General features: G+C 39.4%; 1 protein-coding gene across 2 annotated transcripts in view; it reads right to left on the reverse strand.

The window, feature by feature from the left end:
• The window catches only part of gnao1a (guanine nucleotide binding protein (G protein), alpha activating activity polypeptide O, a), a 120,436-nt gene that overhangs the window by 87,124 nt on the left and 9,694 nt on the right, over positions 1 to 23,618 (reverse strand). For both annotated transcript variants that reach the window (XM_042495737.1, XM_042495736.1), the window contains exon 3: positions 5,028 to 5,169. In XM_042495737.1, the coding sequence (XP_042351671.1) occupies positions 5,028 to 5,169 (142 nt within the window). The remainder of the gene's footprint in view (positions 1 to 5,027; positions 5,170 to 23,618) is intronic.

Here is a 23,618-nt window from a genome sequence, read left to right on the forward strand (position 1 = left end):
GTGTGGCGTATAACCTCTGACACATCGCTTATGACCGCCTAAACAACACACACACACACACACACACACACACACGCACACACACACACACACACACACACACACACACACAAATATCATATCCTAATCAATAGCTGTATTGTTATTTCAGCCCTCTTCTCTGAGTATCAATGGCTTCTTTGTGATTATAAATATACTGTGCCTTTGGATAAAGTCAAGGCCAGTGACACGTGTCTATTTGTGTGTGTGTGTGTGTGTGTGTGTGTGTGTGTGTGTGTGTGTGTGAGAGTGAGGCAGTGAGAGAAAGAGAAGAAAGAAATTTAAAGCATCTTTTTCTTTCATTGTCAAGAAAACCGAAGGCACCCCTGTAACCAATAACAGGAAAGTTTGCGGCCAGATTGACCAAACAGAGCCATCTCATTAAGTCATCACAGGATTCACTGAAGTATCATTAGTCAGTCATTATCATCATCATCATCATCATCATCATCATCATCATCATCATTATTATTATGCCATTAATCCTTATCATCACCAGCAACAACACACCCTTGACAACATTGTCATTACTAACAGTGTACCATTTACAACAGAACATTCATTTAAATTAAGGTCTTAATTGGGGGAAAAAAATTGCATGTAACCTCTACATTAATATATCGACTGTAGTACACTGTTTGTAACCTGCTTCTTCGCATTGTGTGTCCGTCAAAACAGTTCTTTATTCTTATTTCTTTGTTTTTTAACTCTTTGTGTGCGGAACACAATGCTACAAAACATGACAAGGAAAGAGTACTGTGCTGAGTGCTGCCCATCGGTGATGTTGTTTAGACATCTTGAGTTGTTCTGATGAAGGTCAAAGTAGACCGAAAGCTCAGAGAACAAACCAAAACTGCATAGATGTAAGTGTGCAAGTGTCTTTTCTTTAAGTTTGGACATTGAGGTGTTAAACATCTCAGTGTTAAACACTTTGCATAAAACGCTGCACGCCACCTTCACTTTTTACACAGCTGTCCAATCACAGTGGAGTTCATGCTGCTGGGCACACAGACTGGCAGGTCTCCCTGTGTGAGGGATACTCTATTTGCTTTGCTTGGGGGCCACTTTTACAAAATGACAGGAAGCCAGGGGCCAGTCGCAGCAGCCCTGAAGCAGTTACGGGGTATGCACAGGGGTTTTAAGGAACTGAGGACATTCAGGGATTACCCTGGGCTTTTTTTTACCCCTGGGTTGTCCCAAGGGGCCCTCCACTGGCATGTTTTTGATAAACAAGCCCTGTTTTCATGCTTTTAATGCACTCATGCCCCTTATTTACATTAAAAGTACGAAAAAAAGTGAATCAATTTATTACAATCTTTGGATCAGAAAATGGTTTGGGGAGCCATCTGGCACCCTACTGAGGCCAAATAAGCCAGTTAGTGTGCTTTCGCCTTCCCAGCGTCCAGAGATAGGACCAAAGCATACATTTGCAAGAATATTCCATATCATAGCAACTTTGAACAATCAAAGCACCTCTGAAAAAAAAAAAAACGCTTGGTGGACACAGCCTTATTTAAGTTACACCAATAAGAACTCAGAAAAGAGCATATTGACCAACCAATCGACCAACTGACCAAAAGGTGTCAGCATGAAAAACAGCAGCATGAAATATTCCTGCTGTCAATAACCCGTGTGAGGTTACCTTATATGAAGACGGGGTCACAAAACTTTGGATAGCAGATACAGACTATTGCTATAAATAACATAAATAGGTGTTACATATACCATCTGTTGTATATAATCCAGTATTTCCCGCTGGGTGGTGAGGGGTTTGTCATGTGATGGTGGAAAGCTTTGGCATTTAACGCACATCCAACAGAGCCAGCATTGGGCTTGTAACTGGTGTACTGCATGCACTTCATCAAAGAGGCCAAGTACTGATTGTATTTGAAGGCACTGTTTCAGTCAATCTTCAGTCTATTTGGATTGTAATCGATTTGGAGCTCCCTGCTTACCCCACAGTGAAAACAAGGTACAAAGGTATCACTAATTTAAATCCTGAAACTTTTATGGCTTGAATCATGAGAATCTGGGAACCTAAAAATGAGGCACAGGCCAGAAGAGGTTGATATAATGAAACACAGCATCTTCACGGTCCCTATATCCCCAATTAACCTCCTTCCATCGCTCAGCATTGAGATAGAACTGATGCCCATCTGTGGATTAGACTCATAATCCTCAATTAGCGTATCATATATTGAACTTGTGTGCTTTAGGATTTAGAGGACTTAGAAGCAGGACTAACTTAGATTGGCATGATGGCACGAGCTTGACAGGTTTTGCTTGCAGCCTTTCCCATAAGGCCCTGAATCAGTGCTGGTCGACAGTTTAATAAATACATTTAAAAAGGGAGATGAAAAGCATAATTCTACCGAAACTATACCCACCAAACATATCACCGCACTAAAGGAAGCATGCATCTACTAATGGACAAGAGGATCGTGCTTGTGACAGCGTGAAATGTAAACATTAATGGCATTCGCCTCCGTTGAGCTGTAACGTTAGCTAACTCAGAGGTGGTAGAACAGCAGAAGATGCACACTTGTAGCAGCCAGTAATGTAATAATGCTGGAAAATGTAATAAAACTTGTACTAAATTTTTGCTCGAAAAGGTAATAAAGCCAAATAATGTAGTAACTTGGCCAAAAATGTAACATAATTTCCTGACTGATAATAAATGAAATGAAATAACATTTAATATTAATAATGTGATAACATTTCAGCTGGTTCATTCTGTTCAAAATTGATTTTGTAATAAAATGTAAAAAAATAAAAAGGATGTTTTTTTTCTGGGAAATCTGAAGTGTGCAGGTATACAAAATTTATACTGCTGTTAGTGTTCAGAAAGCTTTGAAGGCTAATCAACGGGAAATGAATGATGGATTTTCTAGATTTAAAGCCAGCAAAAAACCCCAAAATGATGCTTTTACACTTTAAATTTTTTTAGGTATTTTTTTTTTAAAACCACTAATAATTTACAATATTATCTGATGGGGAAAAGTTTGCATCACTTTGCGTAGTGTAAATTCTGCATTTAACTGTCCCCTGAAGCTCAAAAACTAAAAAACAAAACAAAATTAAAAAAAAGTAATTATTGCCTCCTAACTATAAAGCATCTGTAAACCATCAGTATGTAGCTGATACTGCTGTCGTTTCTGCCTGAGTAATTATGGCGGCACTTATTAAGGATGATACCTAAAAAAAGGAAACATAGGTGAGCTGATTTCACCTCTGATTATCCACCTCAAGCTGAGAGCATAACATGCGCTCCACTGCTGAAACAGCTGCACGCTGCTGAACAGACATGTTTCACCAGTCCAGACTGGTTACATTGCAACCGCATGGGGAATGTGTGCATTAACCATTAACATAAATCTGCTATAGTCCTTGAATCATGTGCTGACAGCATTTGGCAAGGTGACAGGAGTGTCTGTCAGGCTGTAGCGCAGCTTCGTAAGGTCTTTTGATAGCTAATTACATTAAATCCAATAGCAAGTTTCTGAGAAGAAACTGCCCTACTTGTGGTGAACAGAAACATTTCATTGTAACATCTGATGCATAAGTAACAGACTTCTTTATCAGTGTGGGTAGAAAATGCTAATGTGAGGATTTCTCACCATTCTTCAGCTCTCTAAAACAAGGTGCTGCAACACTGGCTGTGACATTAACACCTCCTACAGTACATTGCATGGTTGATGTGCACATTCACCACACACACAGTCACTGTGCACAGGGTCAGGCTAACATGCACTGTAACATTGTTGTTCATGACAGATTCATTTAAAGTGAGCCAATTGAAATAATGTGATATCCTGTAGAGGTGAAACGTTCCATTGATCTGCATATTGATTAAATGAGCAACAAACACATATCATCCATGCAAAGCGTAAACATCGAGCCATAATTTGTGTAAACAGGTTATGAGAAGCGGATAAGTCAGCTAGCTTTAAAGCTAATTTATGCAATGTAAAATGCCATAGGCTTATGCTAAGAACATTAGCATGTTGTGTATGTCGAGAAACATGACTTGCAAAAGACAGTTTTTTTGTCTATGATTCTTGACAGTTATTATTGAGCTGAGTTTTATACTTTTGTGAAAAGATCTTGTTGTTAATCCATGTTTTGAGGATGTCTTTGAGTCAGATAGGAAAAAGATCACAGTTCAAATGAAAAAAAAAAATTCCAAATAGCATTCCCAAACAGAATGAAATAGTTTTAATTATTTCCAATTACATATGTTATGTTGTTTTTATCTTTTCTGGCCAAAAGCAAATAAAAGGGGTGACAGCTTCTTCTACAACTGACTGTGTTAAATGAGTGTATAATGTTGTCTCATATTGATTGCCTGCCCCTAACCTGAATCAAGATCTTGGCAGACTTTGTGATATCAGTAAATATCACATCATTGTCCAAAGTATCGATATAATACTGTATTGTGATGAAACCAGTGATTTACACCTCTAATATCCTGGCAATCCTAATACAGAGATGTGTTGGGGTTTTTTTCCAAAGAGGTCGGAGTGATGACCTGAAGCTGTTCTTTCTCTGAGACACTTTATCAGGTCCGATACAAGAGCTGGACTCCCGGTGCTCTGGTTGAAAGACAGTAACTCTGTGTAAGGCACACGGTGCCCTCTCCCTGAACTGCATCAGTTCTCATCATCATTCTTCTGGTGGCTACTTGCTGCATTCATTACTTGAAGCTCGGCATTTGGAGCTCTCGCTTTATGTTGAATGATATCTTCATTTAGCCCTGCACAGTTCACAGTTTTGGACTTGAGAATATAAACAATCTTGAGACATTTCCATCTGTGGCGGTCTTGTTTCTGTGCTACATTTCAGTGTGACTGCTTGTCATCATACACTGGGTGATAGTATTTGAAAAATTAAACGGAAATGCCGCAGTGCGTGAATGTGATTCCATTGCATGTGTCTGGTGGGCGTGTTTGGAAAAAGTGTGTGTGCGAGCATGGGGGATGAGTGCTGACCTTCCGTTCTTTGTCTCCGTACTCCAGGCCCAGTGTATCCATGGCACGGACGATGGCAGCCAGAGATTGGATGGTGTTGCTGTAAACGACAGGCTTGTACTGCTTTACGTCATCGCCAGAAAAACCGTCCTCGTGGATGATCCTAAACACACACACACACACACAAATGTCAGTGAGTCAGTCAGATTTGGCATTGCTTTTGTACACAGTCAGAGAAACTACACTCCCTTTCATACACCTTAAACAGACATACACACAACAGCACACAGGAAACAAGAAACACAGAAGTGTGTGTGTGTGTGTGTGCGTGCATGCGTGCGTGTGTGTGCTAGTGTACTATTTTGCTGATCATTTCTTTCCTTCCTGTGATCAATAATTGCAGATTGACAGATTTATATATACATGTAATGAACTGCAGTGCTCCAGTGAACATTTCATCTGGGTTGCTGCATTCTTAAGATTTATTCCACCAGGTTATTTTCTCATTTTTTTGTCACTAGAAAATAATAATAATAATAATAAGAGGGTCCCTGGTTCGGACCTTGTGTCGGCGGTCCCAGGGCGGAGTTTGCATGTTCTCCCCGTGGGTTTTTTTTCAGGTTCTCCAGCTACCTCTCACAGGTTAATTAGCTTAATTGGTGACTCTAAATTGGTGTGAGTGTGAATGGTTGTCTGTCTGTATGTGTCAGCCTTGCAACAGTCTGGCAACCTGTCCAGGATGTATTCCCACCTTTCACCCAATGTCGGCTGGGAAAGGGCCACGCTCACTGATTTTCAGGTTTTAGGACTCATTACTGGGGTTCTATGTGGACTGCCGTTATAAAAGAGACATCTGCTGACAGGACACTTCAAACTGTAACCAAGGTCACTTATGACTCGTTACATTGTGAACTTTTGATCCATAGAGGTTTTATAATTGTAAAACTTTCCTCGAGCTGAGAAAATTAATTTAAAAATCTTTGATGTCATCACAAGTTAACGTGCCGAGCAGGAACTCAGTACTGCACATATTCAGTGGGCTGCATAACCCGAACTAAACCGGGAAGCTAGAAACATTGTTGGTGTATGCACCAGGTGCCATTTTAGGATCTGGTGTCTAGTTATTAATATACATCTATGATTATTAGACAGCTAGCGATCATTACCATAGGCAACATTTTTTAGCAAACTTGGTTAAGGCAGATATCCTAAAATACAAGGCTTTAAGTTAATCCATTAAAATAATAATTAGATATTTTAGAAATGGTTATTTGCTTTCTTACATAAAGATGAGAAGACTGATAAAACTGTAATATTTTTATGGCTATAGACAGTTAGCTTAGCTTAGCAAAGACTGGAAACAGGGCGAAACAGCGAGCCTGGCTCTGTTCAAAGCCAACAAAATCTGCCCACCAGCACCCTTAAATCTCACTAACTAACAAGCTATGTTTTGTTTGGCAGGGAACAGGAATTTTCTGATTTGCCAGTTGCCTGGCAACTGCTCTGAGAAAAAAGTAATAAGCTTATTTCCCAAATGTCTGAAATATTCCTTTACTTCAGCTATCTCATACATAATGTAAAAAATTCTCTTTTGCTTCTCAAAGGACAAAGATTTGAGATTTTTGAAACAATTTCTCTTTCGAATCTAGAAAAAAATGTCCAGAAAGTATGTTTTATAATTATCATAAGTATTTATTAGAAATTATGTTACAGAATTATTATTATTATTTTTAACCCCTTTTGAGTTTTTTTTTTTTTCAAGTCTTTTCACTTATTTTTTGCTAACTTTTTGGTAATTTATTTTATAGATAGCTAATAATAGGCAATTATTTTTTTAAGATATTTTTAGATTTTTAAAAAAATATTAAACCAATTGACTTGGGTTTCAAAGGGTTAATATTTCAATGATTTTCCAAAACTTTCAATTATTTTCACATATTTCATGACTTTTCCAGGTTTTCCATGAGCGTGGGAACCCTGCATTTGCGTATGTGGATGTTGTCTGTCTGAATCGCCACAGTGCTGCCCCAACCTGTATCTGTCCGCCTGTATCAGGCGACTGCTTTCTGGTGTCCTGTCTGTTGTTCTTGGCCGCCCGTCGCTCTGTCAACTCTCTCTGTTTGACTTTGTCTGATTCATCCATCTGTCCATCTGTACTTTCTGTCTGCCCGGCTAACTGTCTAACTGTGACTCTGTCTGTCGGTGTGTCCTTGTGTCGGCTGCACTGAAAGACAGCGTGACATTTAAAACAGCAGGACGGGCTGCTGCTAGCACTGTGTGCCTAAATGTCAGCTTTGCCTACTGGTTATGGATCCCCCCCCCCCCCCCCCCCCCCCCCCCTCTCGTGCTTTTGTTGTAACCATCTTTTGTCCACCTGTGTTTCCCTCTAACCTGTTAACCCCCATTCTCCCAAAACCTTCTCCCTCTTTCAGTTACCCAACCATTCAAATACATACCAAAAAACATCTGCAATGCCCACATGATCTTACTGTAAAGACTTTTTCATTTACATTTGTGTCATGTATTTATAGGGTAAGATATAGGAAGACAACCCTCTGACAAACCAAGTCAATCTACTGTAAATCAGGGCAAGTTAGATTATTTTTTTTTTTATTGCCACTCCGAAAGTTCACAGCTACCATAACTGAAAAATAAAAAAAATTAAAAAATGGACAATTTTGCCCAAAAATAAAACTGAAAAATGTGCCATTTCTATAATAATAATGACAATAATAATGTTCTCAATCCTGCATATTTGATGCATTGTTTGTCATATATGATAATAAACTGAATACAGGGTTCCTGACTTTTAAAAAAAAAAAATTGAGACTTTTAGGACTTATTAGGACTGCATTTTAAGACTTCATTAGCAAGGTATACAGCTTAGTAGGAATATTGATTTTCTTTTTAATGAATCAGGGGGAGAAAAAGCATCTTAAACTCCCCATTCACTGTGTACACATGCCTCTCCTGCATGACGACTTAATTACTGAATTATGATATATTAAAAAAGTGAAATTAAAGTCACTTAAGATCATAATCTTAAAAGAAGCATTCAATCTGAAAAGATCATTCATAATCTTACACAGAATGTTGTTGAAATTGCAAAGCAATGCCATGCCACTCTGAAATAATTAAAAGGGATTTCAACTAAGACATTTTAATTAGTTACTTTTCCTCTAACACATGCATGAAACAACCAAAGGCACACATACACACACACACACACACACACACACACACACACACACACACACACACCACACCACTCTGTCTCAAAAGCATCTCTGCAGAGTGTGTCTTGTCATCTAAAAAAATCTGTGTGCAGGTTTGTGTGTGTGTGTGTGTGTGTGTGTGTGTGTGAGCATGTTTATGTTGTGTGTTTGTGGTGTGGGGGACAGCACGGTCCCGGGCAGTGTAATGTTTCAGATCAATCAGGCAGCCTGCCAGTCCTATATAAATACACCAGGCTCCTGTTTACATCGGTGACTTTCACAGATCGCAAAAGCACAGACTAGAAATACACGGTTTATTCTTATCTATATGACGTCCACAGCAGGTAACATGTACTGCATATGTATGACTCTATACAGCACCGCTGCAGAAAACTTAAATTTTTCAGTAACTCCATATGAAGATGGCTGATTTGTAATCTTTACTCTAATGTCTCGTCTCTCACTCCGTCCTAATGACGTGCCAGCCGGACACTCTCTCTGAAATACTTCCTTCAATCTTCCCTTGCACCCGAGGTGAGACGAGGACAAACTCCTAATTGGATGCTGCAGTCTCTGCGGAAAAAGTGTGTTGAGCTGCAGATAACAAGAAAGGGGGTGATGCGTCTTTAACAGTTACACGAAACACTCATCAATAAAAACCTAAAAAATAGATTCTCTGATCTGAACTCTGGTCTAACATGAGGCATATGATGTAAGCAATGCGCATTTGCGAGGTGGTTTTGGGGGGTGACGACCGCAGATTGATTACTATCTTCCTAGAAAGTTAATCAGTCCTTATTAACTTGGGAAGAGAGGGGAAGATAGATCAAAACAGCAAGAAAAAAAAAGGTCAAAAATGTGAGGACGCAGGTGAAAACAGAAGGACAACTAGGTGACGCAAAGATTTCAGATTAGCGCCGTAGCAAGTGCTATTCGAGGTGTATCAAGGACTTGTCCTCGCGTGTGTCTCGGTGTGTGTGTTGGGTTGCCGGCCTGCTGATGTGAGCTTTCATGCATGAGGACCTTTTCTCATTACCCACTCTCCAAGCCCTTCTGTCAGCAAAGAGAGAGCGCTGTGTGTGTCGGTGTATGTGTGTGTGTGTGTGTGTCGCTGCATGTATGTGTCGGTGTGGCTGTGTGTAATTTCCCGTAGCTTTGGCACAATTTGCACGTTGACCTGAAACATAGTTTGGTTCCACACCGAGCAAGACAGATGGACGGAGAGACAAACATATGGGCAATTTAACCACGATATTATTCCACGATATGGCTGCCATTTTGGGAGCGTAGCAGGTGTTAAGCATAATGACACTAAAAAATCAATAATCACATTCAGTGATCGGTATCTGTGGTGCTAAATACCCTTTGAGAATTGATAGTCGGGACATTTTGTGAAACTGTCAAATGGAGGCCAGTCGTTCTCTACAAACGGGAAATGCTACAGGTGGTGCGTCAATCAAACTGTGACTTTGAAATGTCACTTCCAAATTCAGCTTCACACACAGATAGCAAAATGTCCGTCTTCAGATTTAATACTCATTTTATGCTTCCCAAAGATCTTTAAAAAGGTGTCTCATCATCATCCGCGATCTATTCAAAACTTTTCCCAGCTGTGCCGTTTTTTTGCATTTCCTTTCTGCATTGCATTGTGGGAGAATAGTGTCTATAAAAGCACATTTAAAACCTGGTATCATGTATGCATGCTGTCTGGTTTGAGTGTACATTATTTTGTTACTTTCCCAAAGAAAACACAGCACATACTCTAAAACTTGCTCAGAATAAAGCAACCAATCACACGTGAGAGAGGCGGAGCTTATTATCAAGCTCTCTCTCTCTCAATACTACACTCTTTGTGTCTGTGGTGGTGGGCAGACAAAATGCGAAAGTACTATCTGTAGTTTGAGCATCAGTCCGACAGCCAGCTGATTTGAGCTGTGAGATCTGGCCGAAAAACGACGTTTTTAAGTTTACCAGATTGTTATAATACAAAGCTAATCGGAAAAAAAATGGCAAAATATCTCTTAAAGCAGGGACACTCAACTTCCTGTGCTCAGGGGACACTTCTGCAAACTGACAGGACATGTCAGTGACATGTTTCTGGGATTTTAGGATATTAGGGGCTTAGCTAGCACCTCTGTCGGGGGGTGTTGGGGATCCTACGCTGGCACCTTTTTGATAAACAAGCTCTATTTCTTTTTTTTTTTTGCTTTATACTCTAAAAACTGATGTATGCTAACAAAAACAATTCCCACTGTGAATCACTCTATTTTTATTGTGATTTTTGAAATAGTTAGGGGGGAATCCGACACCCTGTCTGGGGCCAGATTAAGCCTTCAGTCCGAGTTGATTATCACTGCCTTTAATGTTAAAAAAAAAGCTGCTAATGTGACTAAGAAATTCAAGATTGTTTGTGAAGTAATGCAGCTGCCTTTAAGGCATGCACTGTGGGGGGAAATTATGTGCATCTCTGCAGAGATATTAGCATCAGCATGAGAGCTAAACCAGCTACACCGATTGGCCAGTTTATAGGAGATTAAGTAATGACGACCACCCTTCAGCACCACTCCGAGGGCCCTGGTGTGAATTAAACCGAGCTTGAAAACCTCCCACAAGGAGTCCATGTTTTCTGCACTTCATGATTGAAAGGTGCACTTCTACAACAAAATTGCCTTTACAATGCAGATTTTATTTAAAAAAAAAAAATGTAAAGTGTCCTCATCAGTTACCCTAACGTGGAACTTTTGCGTGAATGTGACTCGGGATCCTGACAGTGACGGACACACGGACGCTTAAAGCCAAACAATGTTAAAACACTGCGAGAATGACAAGTACAGAAGATCTATATCTGATTAACACAAACTGCCAGATTAAAAACTGGTGACGACAACACTGAGAGAAAGGACCTCGTAATCCATGTAAGACTTCTCTCCTGTATGTGCTTTACATACACACGCACACACTGTATCAAACACAACACGCCCGCCTCTCTCCTCTCTGTCTTCCATTATCCCCCACACTCATATTTTTATCCTCACACCTACTCATGTGAACACACACAAACACAAAGCACACCAAACGCACTGTGCAATTAGCTCTTTATCTCTGTTCTGCATTGTTGCTAGCTACCACTGTTTGTCCCGACACACACACACACACACACACACACGCACACACGCGCGCACACACACACACGGCCCTATGTGATTGGTTCTTCATCGCTATGCTGTGCATCCACTCACTTTGGTCTTTGTCGACAGAGCTCTTAGTCGTGACAAAATGCACGCTGACCAACTCCTGTCAACACTGCCACAGTGTATGTGTGTGTGTGTGTGTGTGTGTGTGTGTGTGTGTGTGTGTGTGTGTGTGTGTGTGTGTTTGTGTGGGGAGTGTCAGAGCAAGTGCAAAGAGTGAAGGAGAGAGAGGGGATAAAAATGTGTTGGGTGATAATGGGTATGAGACAGAGCATGAAAGAAGCAGCAGATAATTAGAAAAAAAGAAACTATAAATAACCAGAGGGGTCACTAATATAGCCCCCACCCTGACTGACACACACACACACACACACACACACACACACACACACACACACACACACACACACACACACACACACACACACACACATGCATACACACACAATAGGGGCTTCAGCTGCTCTGTTATTTGGCTCCATTCACTTGCCATCACACCTTGAGGTCAAGCAGCAGCATCCAGAGCTCACATACTCTCACACACACCTCCAGGCTCCGGCCTCACTCCTATCTCCTTCTTTTTTCTTAAAAAAAAAAAAAAAAAACAAAAAACAGGAGACAAGTTCCCATGTCTAGCTTGCCGACTGCTAAAGGTGGACTGTTAAGGTGGACCAGCTTTTCTTGTTGTAGTGACGATCTCAGCCTCTCCTAAACAGATAATAGAGAAATGTCCGTCTGCTGAGTCTCTTCTGAGTCAAGGAGGCAATTATTGATATTAACTCAAAATGTTTTTTGCTGTTATTGATACTGTACCTGTTATGTATTGTTAAATTATTTTAGTTGGGTTAGGCTTTATTCATTAACTAACAACACAAACTATTAACGACGGTGAATGAATTCATACCGTGAAAGGCGCCATGGTAACAGATAAACTGTCTGCTAACGCTTTATTTAAAAGTCAATTAAAAGTTTTATTATAACAGTAGTTTATTCAACTTCATTCTATGGCATCAGCTACTTTATTTAACTTCACTATAACTTTAGTTCATTTAATAATTTTGAATTTTAGTAGTTCGCATTAGTTTAGAGGATATTTAAAAACATTGACTTAGAAGTTGTGCATTGTGATATAGCCTTAAAATACTACAATATTGTTTTAAAGTGACTATCTAAGACAGAGTATGTAAAAAAAATGAAACAAAGTTGAATACAATCAACAGACTTGATTTATAAATTTAAAAAAAGGAAACAGAGGATGGTATATTGCAAAAGAGTTGTCCTTCTTATTAATTTAATAACACTGAATCGTAAAGATTTCATTAGAATCTGTTGAGAGAAACCCATCGATTTACCAAAACAAAACAACAACAAAAAATCTCCCAGGAGGAAAAAGCTCATATGTTAAACCACCATGCCCTTTCTCAATCGTTACTTATATTTATATCTAACAGCCAGAATAATGTGGAGAGGCACAACCTTTCCGCTATGACGGTTTTATTCGAAGTTTCCACCCTTGCTCAGTTTTTGAGTCTAACTTTGTATCCCCTGCTGGAGAGGAGTCCTGGCTCCAGGTTTGGTCATGTGCTGATGGAGAGTTCTTGTGCCAGGGGACACAGTTGGCTCCACACTCGCTCAGGAGGGATGTTAGGAGCTGCACACACATGCGTGTAAACCCAGGCAGACAGGAGAACAGAATAATTACAGTTCAGCATTACATCTGGGAAGACCTCATTAAATCTGTCTGCCATTATCTCTCTGTTTCACTGTCACATGTTATCTCTATCTGCCTCTCTCCTCTGCCAAGTCCTCTTTCATCCCTTATTCTGTCCCCCCCCTCTCACTCTGTATATTTCCAACCTAACATCATACTTGTTCCCTGTCAGTCTATCCAGTTCAGTGCCGTTCCCTTTCTACCCGTCTAACTCCTCATTCCTAATTACGTCTTCTATTTTTTATACCTCTTCGCCTGCTTCCTTTCCTTTTCCATTTGCAATTAACTATTAATTAAAAAACACTGCACCCTTTGTCCCTCCCCACTGACTGATTTCTACAGGGAAACATAGGTGCGCACACACACACACACACACACACACACACACACACACACACACACACACACACACACCACCTGCACAGGTGCTCACCTGGCAAAGCTCAGTGTGACAGTTGCAGTGTCATAACTGTTGCCTAACTGTTAAGTAGCAGCAGGTGCACAGAATCACGCCCAAAACCTTGCACTTAAGCATTGTAATTCAGTTATTATTATTTATGGCATTTTTGTATAAATATTTTTATGCCAAATACAGAACAAATCTCTCTTATTGGCTGGGAGTATGGAAGTATATTGTTTGTGGTAATTTTAGTCTATTTTTTACTAATTTCTTGGAAATTTGGGGGTCATGTCCTCTTACGTTGCTCATTGTCTTTTTCCCATAAATATGAAAGAAATAAAGCCCAGGTTTGAATGGGTTAAAACAAGTACAATGTAGATATGATTTCCTTTCAGCACTGCTGAAATGCATGCATGAAGTGATGTAAACGAAATACTGACTCTTGTGCATTTTCAGGTTGAACCTGCAATTACAGGAAGTGGTTGTTCCAGGAGCAGTGGATAACATCTATGTTGCAGCCTGTATAGTCAACATGTGCTCTGCTACAGACTATTTGTGTCATTGGAAGATTGATGGAACCTCCAGACTGTTGGAGGGACTGAGACAGAGAAAGAGACAGAGAGAGAAGCAAGGCCACAGGTTTAATCAGGTTGTCCCAGATGCAAGGTCGAAATGTAATTATTCAGTTCTCCTGTCATCCCCTGTGTTCAATATTAATTACTTACTTTGAAGGATTCAAACCAAGGAAAGCCCTGCTCATCTGGTGGAAACAAACCAAAGGGAACATCCTGAATGCCAACAAGAGACAGATGGATCTGGTCTGCCTGCGGTACAGCAAATTACTCCTGTTTCTGTTATTTCTGTTATGTTAGACCAAGGCTATTCATTTAAAATCTAAACTATCCATTGAATATGGGAAAAAGAAAATCAGTTGTCATCTACTTGAATTAAATTAATTTAACTAATTACTAGGGGTGTGCCATATAATATACAATAAAAGACAGAATAATTGTTTAATAATCATACAATATAATTTAATAGGATAAGAAAAAGTCAAACGGCATCAATAAGCATGGCTGAGAGCTTATTTGCTATCGGTTACTCCTGTTTTGTACAGATTTAAGAAATAAAAAAAAAATGTATGTTTAGTTTTTTTCAATATTTGAAGGCAAACTGTTAATGCTATCATGCAAAACTAAATACTTTTTTTGTTGCAACTGTTTTTTCTTAAAATACATAATAAAGCATTTAAAAGAAAATGTTTTCTTTATTTTTTTTATATCTCCAAAACATTGTTATTGCAAAAATAATCCGGAAATATTGTGACATAATTTTAGGGCCATATCGCCCACCCCTCTACTACATGTTTGACATAATTAATTCAAACTTTTTATTTGGCCATGCATACAGCGTTGCTCTAGGGATGGCAATGTTGTTCCGATGGTCGTCCCACAACTTTGGCCCAGATGGAAAAATCTCATCAGTTATTGGATGCAACACCATCAGATGTGGTACAGATATCCATAGAGCAGAGAAGATGAATCCTAAGGACTAATGATCCTCGGATTATCTCTCTAGTGCAAGCAAAAGGTCAAAATTATCACTTATCCTGAGAAATATCTCAACATCTACGGGATGGATTGGGACATCGTTTGGCACAGACATTCGGGGCTCTACTGAATGATCCCCTGACTTTTCCTTTAGTGCAACAATGAGGTTGACATTTCAAGTTTTGAGTGAAATGTCTCAACAGCTATTAGGGCTGTCAGTGTAAACGTGTCAGTTGCGATGTTTGCACATAATGCATACATTTTTTTAAAATTGCATTTATAATGGCGGATCCTGGCCAACGTCCCTCTCTGAAAGAGGCTGTACCAGGCTAAATAACACTACAAAGTTATGCTAAGTTTTTGCGAGAAAAATACCATTTCACAGGGGGTCTGTTGACCTCTCACCTTAAGACATCAGAATAAAAATGGGTTTTATGGGTACTTGTAAGTCTCCCCTTTACAGATATGCTCACTTTAGGCAAGTCCCATGCAGTCTTGGGCAAAACCCATGCAGACTTTAATATGCAGTAAAAATATATGATTTTGTATTTGTATATTTCCACATATTGTGGTACCTAAACAGTATTGAAATTGCAACCACCTATGAGCTGTGTGTGGATCAACCTGTGAAACTAAATTCAGGAAGTTAACTACAGAGCTGCTGAATGGGAGGAAACTGACTGCAGACCAGTCAAAAAATGCTGTCATTTGATTCCCAAAATGCAAAATAATGGAATTATAATAATGCAATTTAATATTGTGGAAATATACTAAAAATATAGTTGCAATGAACTATTGAAATTCAGTGAGCCCTTGTATTTTGCTACAATACATCAATTTACCCACTTAGTTCCTGTTGAAAAAATACTGAAATGGAATCTCAGAATAATATAAAAAGTAAAAAGAGTTTTTTTTTTCTGGATTTGCAGAGTGTCCAAAAAATTAAAAACATCTGTATGATGTAATGCAAAGCAATGCAATAGCCCTACTTACTTAAAAATATTCTTTTTTTGGTTAAACTATAACTTTGTCTCCTTTGTGTGTTGTACTTTGCGATGGTGTTGTATCAGACAGCACTCTGCTTTAAAGCTCTTTCTAATATTTATTCCACATGATTTACACACATTTTCAGTTGTTTTTGAAGGAGAAAAACAACTGAAAAACCTCACAACATTATGCAATCCAGGGCTACTTCATACACAGATTCAAAATTGAATCAACACATGTCCAGTAACTCATGACAAAATCACACATGTAGTATTTACTATGGAGCTGCTGGAGAGGACAAAACTGTTTCTGGTTCCTGCACATTTCTGTCCACACAAAAGTGTGATAAAAAGACAAAAATACTAACAGATTCGAACATACTCTTCCAGCTACTAACCCAGCCCCAGTCACCATCAGCTGACTTTATATCAGCTGAGTGCGGTCACTGTAACAAGACTCCTTTGTCTCGCAGCGCGTTGAACTGACATGAAATCTGCCAAATAGGTCCAACACAAAAAAAACCCACACTGACACAACAACATCAATATATGCACACAAACAGCAAAAACTGAGAGAGCACACTCGCTTGTGTATACGTGTACATGCGCACGCACACATACACACACAGTTTCTTCCTACAAAAGATCTTTGTTTTTAATGGGAAGCCCTGATTAGCGCGCGGACCACACACACACAGTCACACTGACCTGGTCTGATACAACTCCAGACCGAGAAAGAGAGCAGACAGGGTTTAGAGCAGAACAGCCTTTCATATGATCAAAAACCAACAGAGGAAGTGAAAAAAGTATGAACTTAGAGAGAGACAGAGAGATTTGCTCTGCATTCAAGACAAATTTTGTCACTACCACTCAATCGACTGCTAATGAGTTCTGACAGGATGTGATTACTGGCAGGTAGGCTAAAACGTGGCACTCCACATCTGAGAAATTAGAAATCTGCAGAGCTGTAGGGGGCTGTTTTGTAAGACTGATACAGATCAGCAATTTAAATGTATGACTATCAGCTGATCTGATACTTTTCAACAAATGGTTCCTGTTCTTCTGCACAAGATGCAACATCGAGAAGCAACAACCTCTGACTCACACCTAAAGGAAATCTATGTCTGACAGATGATTTTATCTCATTTGTGCCATGTGTGCAAAGACGTGCACCCAATCTGCAAAAAGCAGATTAAAGAAGACTATTGCTTTTCTATCAAAAATATGAATGAATGTTGCATTTGTGTCACTATCTTTAAACACTGATGACCTTTTACACCTCATTGAAACCATTCAAATGCTTTTGAATGTTTCTTTGTTTGTAGTGTTGCCTTAGTGGCAAAAGTTGGAGAAAATGTCTAAAAGCACCCAACTGTAAACATGCTATGATTGTGCAAAAAAAAAAAAAAAAGTATAAAAACATGATTTTCATGAGGTACAGGGTTGAAGAGACAATCACCAAGTGTTTACAGAGGTTACTGTTCATTTATTTGGATACTTAACATTTGTTTTTCTCAGGCTTATCTTCCTCTTTTTTCTGTAAATAATAATGTGAATTCGTAGATATATGATTTGGGGTATGTGGGTTACTGTGAGTAATTACAGTATTTGCTTAATCGATAAGAAAGCTGGTTAAGTCAAATCTAATGACTTATGGAGAAGGGATGAGATTAAATAAAGTTGTACTTCTCACTCCTTTTTAAACATGTAACCCAAATCATCAACTGTTTTACAATTTCTTTTGCTTTTTGTTTATCATTGTCAATTACTTTTTTCTGTCTGTCCACTTGTTTGCATTTGCATTTCTCTATTTTCTTTTCTAACATGTTGGAAAATTTCTCAAATCAAATCAAAGAAGGTTAACAGTCACACATGAGCAAATGCACTTGAGTAATCATCGCTTGCTGAGGCGATATTCGTGCTTATGTGAGCAGAACCGGATGTGATGCACACAGAAAGCTATTTTGTTAGCTTAGGACAGCTACCTTACTTATAAATACAATGAAACGTGATGTTTTTTGGTGTGTTTTCAGTTTTCTTCTGTCAGGCAGCATCTCTCATGTGGAGTAGTTTGTATATTTCATCTGGCTGTATACGACCAAAGAAAAACTCGACTAAAATTCTACCTACTTTTCATCGAATCAACTGATCGATGTTGGAAAAAAAGAATCTACACCTCATTTCTAGATTGACTAAATCCGACCAAAGCACTGATTGTACTGTACCTTGTCGCGTTGTGTCTTTTTTTATGATCACACACTGGACACTGTAGAAGTTAACTGTATATGGTTGACGATGTCATATGCAACATAATGTTACTAAGTTTAAATATTTCTGTAATGCTGCATGCCAGCAAGAGAGCCGTCCTGCCGCCCAGTGTGATCATATTCATTTTAGAAACTTTGTGATCCAACCCTGAACTTAGTGTCTTTTTGGAGACTTTGACAAATAAATCCATCGTGATGGATCTGACATTAAATGTCTTTATCCACTTTCAGATTAAAATTAGAGTTCAAAAATGTTTCACTCTGGGTAAAACACAGCACTCTTCACTGTCAACAGTTGTCCAATCACAGTGGTGAAGGGGCGGGACAAATACCACAAAGACCAACCGTCAGAGAGGACAAATACAAGAGGGCATTTTCAGCTGGGAAAAGACAACTTTGGTGGACACGTTATTTAAGTAACACCAGCGATTGTCTAAACATCAACCAACCATTGATCAGAAGATGACCGCCGTCGTTTTTCATGGCCAATATCGTACAATATCAGCTGGTTAAACACATCAACAATGAATGTCTCTCACACACCTCCTTCTTTGCTATTGGTCGAGGCTGCGACTTTGCCGGTCAAAGTTCACCATAGTTGAACTCCACACGATGACACGCTGCAAAGATGCGAATTTGCTTTGCAAGGAGAAGGGGATGTTCCCTTTTAGTGCAAGCTGGCACACATTCACCAACGTTAATTTCGCCCCTGTGTGACTTTACCCTGAATCCACAAAGATAGACAAAGACTGGAAAACACAGCGTGGATATCTGAAATCCCATGAAAAGAAGAAATGTGACTGAAGACTGAGTCAAAAGACGCAAGGTGAAGACAGTTAAAAAAAAAAAAAAAAAAAAAAAAAGTAGATGCGTTTAAGTGTTTACTTCATTTAATTGTGTGTGTGTGTGTCAAAGTGTGTATTCTTTGATAAAGTTTGTTTGCTGTCTGGCTGCCTATTTACAAAATGCAAATAGGATTCAAATGCTGAATACACACACTGTTATCAAAAACTGCTTGGTCGTGCCAGCGCGCGCGCACGCACACACACACACACGCGCACGCGCACACACACACACACACACACACACACACACACAGAGCTATCATGAGATGTTGCCTTGCTGTTATTTCACAACTCACTGAGGCAGCCAATCAAATCATTCCGGCGATGAGCACGCCCACGGCTATATTTAACCAATGAAGGGTGACTATCTGGCTGACGGACTGTTTCAGACAACCAGTTGCAGACTGTCTCTTCACGCAACACTTGAGTTGGTGCCAACACGAGTCCCCCCTCTCTCTCGCCTCCTCCCTGCCTCTCTCATATTTTGCTCTCTAGTCTCTCTCCTTGCGTCTCACCATCCCAGAGAAAGGAGGCTAATAATTATCAAGGAGAACAGAGTCCAGAGGACAAGTACCCTTTGCACCTTGACAACCCCGTCCTCGTCTCCCTTTGTCACTTCCTCTAGCTTGCTTAATAAGTGAGAACATGTTCTTTCGCTTGCTCAAACTGGCTTCACTTCCCTCGTCTTACCTCTCCAATCTCATTCACACTCATCCTCCCGCCACCTTTTTCTCTCTCCTCCTGTTTCTTTCACACTCCCACATCACTTTACCCTTTGAGAAAGAAATTTAATTTCCCTCCCTGGTTGCTTCGGTTGGGTCTCCCTGTAGTTCTCCTCTCTTTCGTTCCCTCCTCTCCACGAGTTGTCTCGTCTTTCTCGTCATCCCTGACTTCACCAGGGGTGTAAGTCACCGGTTTCATCACGATACCATATTATATCGATTCTTTGGACAATAATACGATATTTGCCAGCATCACAAAGTCTGCCACGATATGATTTTGATTTGATTCAATTTAGGGGCCTGCGATCGATATGAGACAACATCATATGCCAATTTCACAATTTCATTTTGCCGAAATGTTTACTGAAACCTAAAAAATAACTTTTGTTTAAAAAAAAAAAAAAACAAAAAAAAAAAAAAAATTAAAAAAAGTTATATGATCTATGCTAAATGTTAAAAAACAACCGCTTTTAGAGTGGAAGACAAGTAACAGGCAGGTTTGCATTACAGACTTGTGGCGATAAAACACAATTGCGAGATGAATGTGGTTTTATTGAGTGATGTTATGTGACTTCTTCTCGCCTGATAACATTCCAGTAACCATGGCGATGGATGTTCAATACATTAGCAGGTTTATTTCTATTGCAACCACCACACTAGCCGTCTTTATTTCCAATCGAAGGCGACGTAGGCATGCTATGTGAGCTATAATGGAAACGCGAGCTTCTTATTCGTGGGAGCGGCCACATATGAGGGATTCTGGGAGGTGATTGCCCACGATTTCACAGAGGAATTCAAAACTTCTGGATGATCCGCTCAACTTTTTAAGAGTTATGTGATGCAATAACAGCTCTTGTAGCTCCTGCTGCATCATGAGGGAGCCAGTTCCTACTGACGAGCACATAGCCAAAGCATCATGTGACCTAGAAAAGCGAAAAAGTGTTTCCATTGCAGTTTGAAATACCACCTCATGTGAGCGTTAAAACTTTTTTGTGATTAATGTTTTGTGTTTTGTTTTTGTTTTTTTCAAAATTGACATGTTTCCATTAGGCTCATTTTATATTCACAATTTCAGTTTGCTCAGTTTGAGGATTAATGGAAACCCGCCTTTAAGCTGAAACTGAGCAGATGATGTTTACTGTTTCGTTAATTATGCGAGACGGCCGGCGTCATGTTTCCAGAGCACAGCTTTAGTTTACATATGACACATGTGCTGGCTGTTGACCTGTAGTTTCACCTAAAACAAAATGAGTGAATAACATTCTCCTCCATGTCTTTCTCTTGTATGCTTGCTATCATCTGACGCCGTTTGACAGTGACACAGAATTTCAAAATAAAGGTGCCACATAAAGACAATAACATGGGTTGATGCTTTCATGTTGCATTGATTAAACTGGATTGTTGCTCCTTAAATTGATATATTGATCCAGATGGATGGCTCTTTACACCCCTACACTTCACTTCATTAGACTTCCAGTTTCTTTCAGCTCAGTACCGTCCATGCCCACTTGCAGACTGCTCCTCTTTCTTTCTCACTATGCCCAGGGCGTTTATTCCCTTTCATTTCCCCTTTCTGTGTTCCTCCATCTATAACCCCCCTCTCCCTTTCTACACAAAACACCACCTTTTTTCCCCCTCCATCTTCCTTCCCTTCCCCCTTTTATTCTCCTCTTCTGAGGCTTAAACCTAATTATCTCCTGTTCTCGGGAAACCACACACAAGCTTACACACACACACGGTGGGAACAGCCTGTGGGAAGCAGTGCAGCCGTGAGGGACGGACAGCGTTTGTTCTCCCTTCGGCCAGTCGCCTCCGATCATGTCATCCAGGCACAAACACACACATACATTGTAAGAGCAAGCGAGAGATGAGTGTGAAGCTCTTGTACACACAGCGACTGATGTTTGATGTTAAATTGATTTTATATAAAAACTGAACGCAGCTTCTGTGGGCGAGGAGTCTTATGAGCTCGAGATAAGTTAGTGTTTAAAAAGCAGAGCCGTCCATGTGCCTCGAGTGCCAACAATCCAGACGCTCTAAGCATGAATAAACAAGGATGATGAAATCACGACAGAGCATTGGCTCTCTCCTGTTTGAGAATAAATTAGTAACGCTGTCGTCAAACTACAAATCAACAATGTTGTGCTATTCGGCGCATGTAAACTGCATCCATCCTATCAAGCCTTATGTTTACAGTTTGTACAGTTTTATGTGAGTTGTAAACTGTTAATGATTGAAAAAGAAATAACCTTGAGATTTGATCAGGTATGAAAAGATGACATGGTTTAACCTCTGCGGTAAGAAGGTGGCACGGCCAAGTCAGTTTCTTTCTCAAGCCAGACGGCTCAATATGGAGTTTCCAAAAATATTCGCAGAGAACACGACTGATTAAAAGCAGGATCACCAGTTGATTTGATTTGAATGACTTTTGACTTGAATCAAGGTTCCAGCAAAACCTTAAAAAGTCTTAAAAGGCACTGAATTCATTGATCTAAAAATAAAGTCTTGATTGGTGTTAAAAAGTCTTAAATCATTCTTTCAAAGTTCTTAAAAATACTAAGAAATTTATTTGCACATACAAATAAATCAGAGTACTTGTAAAACATCAGTGGTGCAGGAGGGTTTTTTTTTTTGGAGGATCAAAGATCCAAACAGATTTTAGATTTTATCGTCAGTGTCATTAAAATTTCACCACCTCTAAATGCATGGCACTTTGAAAAGCAGCACGAAAGCTCACTGAGTCAATGGAGTGCCGGACTAAAAGAAAAGGCCTCTGGTACTTTTTTCTAAAAATAAAAATTAAAAATTTAAAAAATAACAATAATAATAATAAAAAAAATAAACTCAAACTAAAAATTAAATTAAAAAAATAAAATAAATAAAATAAAATAAAATAAAATAAAATAAAATAAAATAAAATAAAATAAAATAAAATAAAAATAAAAATAAAATAAAATAAAATAGCGGTAAGTTATGGGAAACTGACATCCCTGAACCCTGATGAAGCATCCCTCCATAACCATTATACAGCTGTTTTTACAGTCGAGGTTATACTACCATGATGAGTGAGTGTGTACAATCAAGTTTCCTAATTGTATGTTTTTCAGAAGGAAAACAGCCCCCAAACTAATATCCATCTCAGGAGTTTGTCCTCACAGAGGCAGCGCCTGAAGCTGAGACAAACAAGTCACACATAAATGAAAGGACAAAGGGGAGGGGGCCACACTTCCACTCACCACAGGGTAGAGCAGGGATACTCAGCTAACTTTGGGGGCCACTTCTGCAAAATGACACGAAGCTAGAGGCCAGTCACAGCAGCCCCAAACGTGTTTGTAGAATTATAGGACATTTCTAGGATTTTAGGACATTTGTAGGATTTTTTGACATTTCTAGTATTTTTGGACTAGAATGTTTCTCAGAATTTATGATGTTTTCTAGGATTTTGGGACATTAGGGGCTTAGCAAGGACCTCAGTAAGGGGTTGCAGGGGATCCTCTGCAGGCTCCTTTTTTGATTCTCTTCTGGTTATAGTGGCACCTTACGTATACCAAAAGTACAAAAGCCATTCCCTGTGTGAATCACTTTAAAAAAAAAAAAAAAAAAAGGTTGGGGCCTGCGGGCCATAACTTGAGTTTCACAAGGGTAGAAACTCTAATCGTTTCCCCCCACTTTTGTTGCAGTGGCTGTGCCAAGCAGAGGCGTCATTAATTCAGCTAAATTACATG

This window comes from Plectropomus leopardus, chromosome 11 (assembly GCF_008729295.1).
Source record: "Plectropomus leopardus isolate mb chromosome 11, YSFRI_Pleo_2.0, whole genome shotgun sequence".
NCBI lineage: Eukaryota > Metazoa > Chordata > Actinopteri > Perciformes > Serranidae > Plectropomus > Plectropomus leopardus.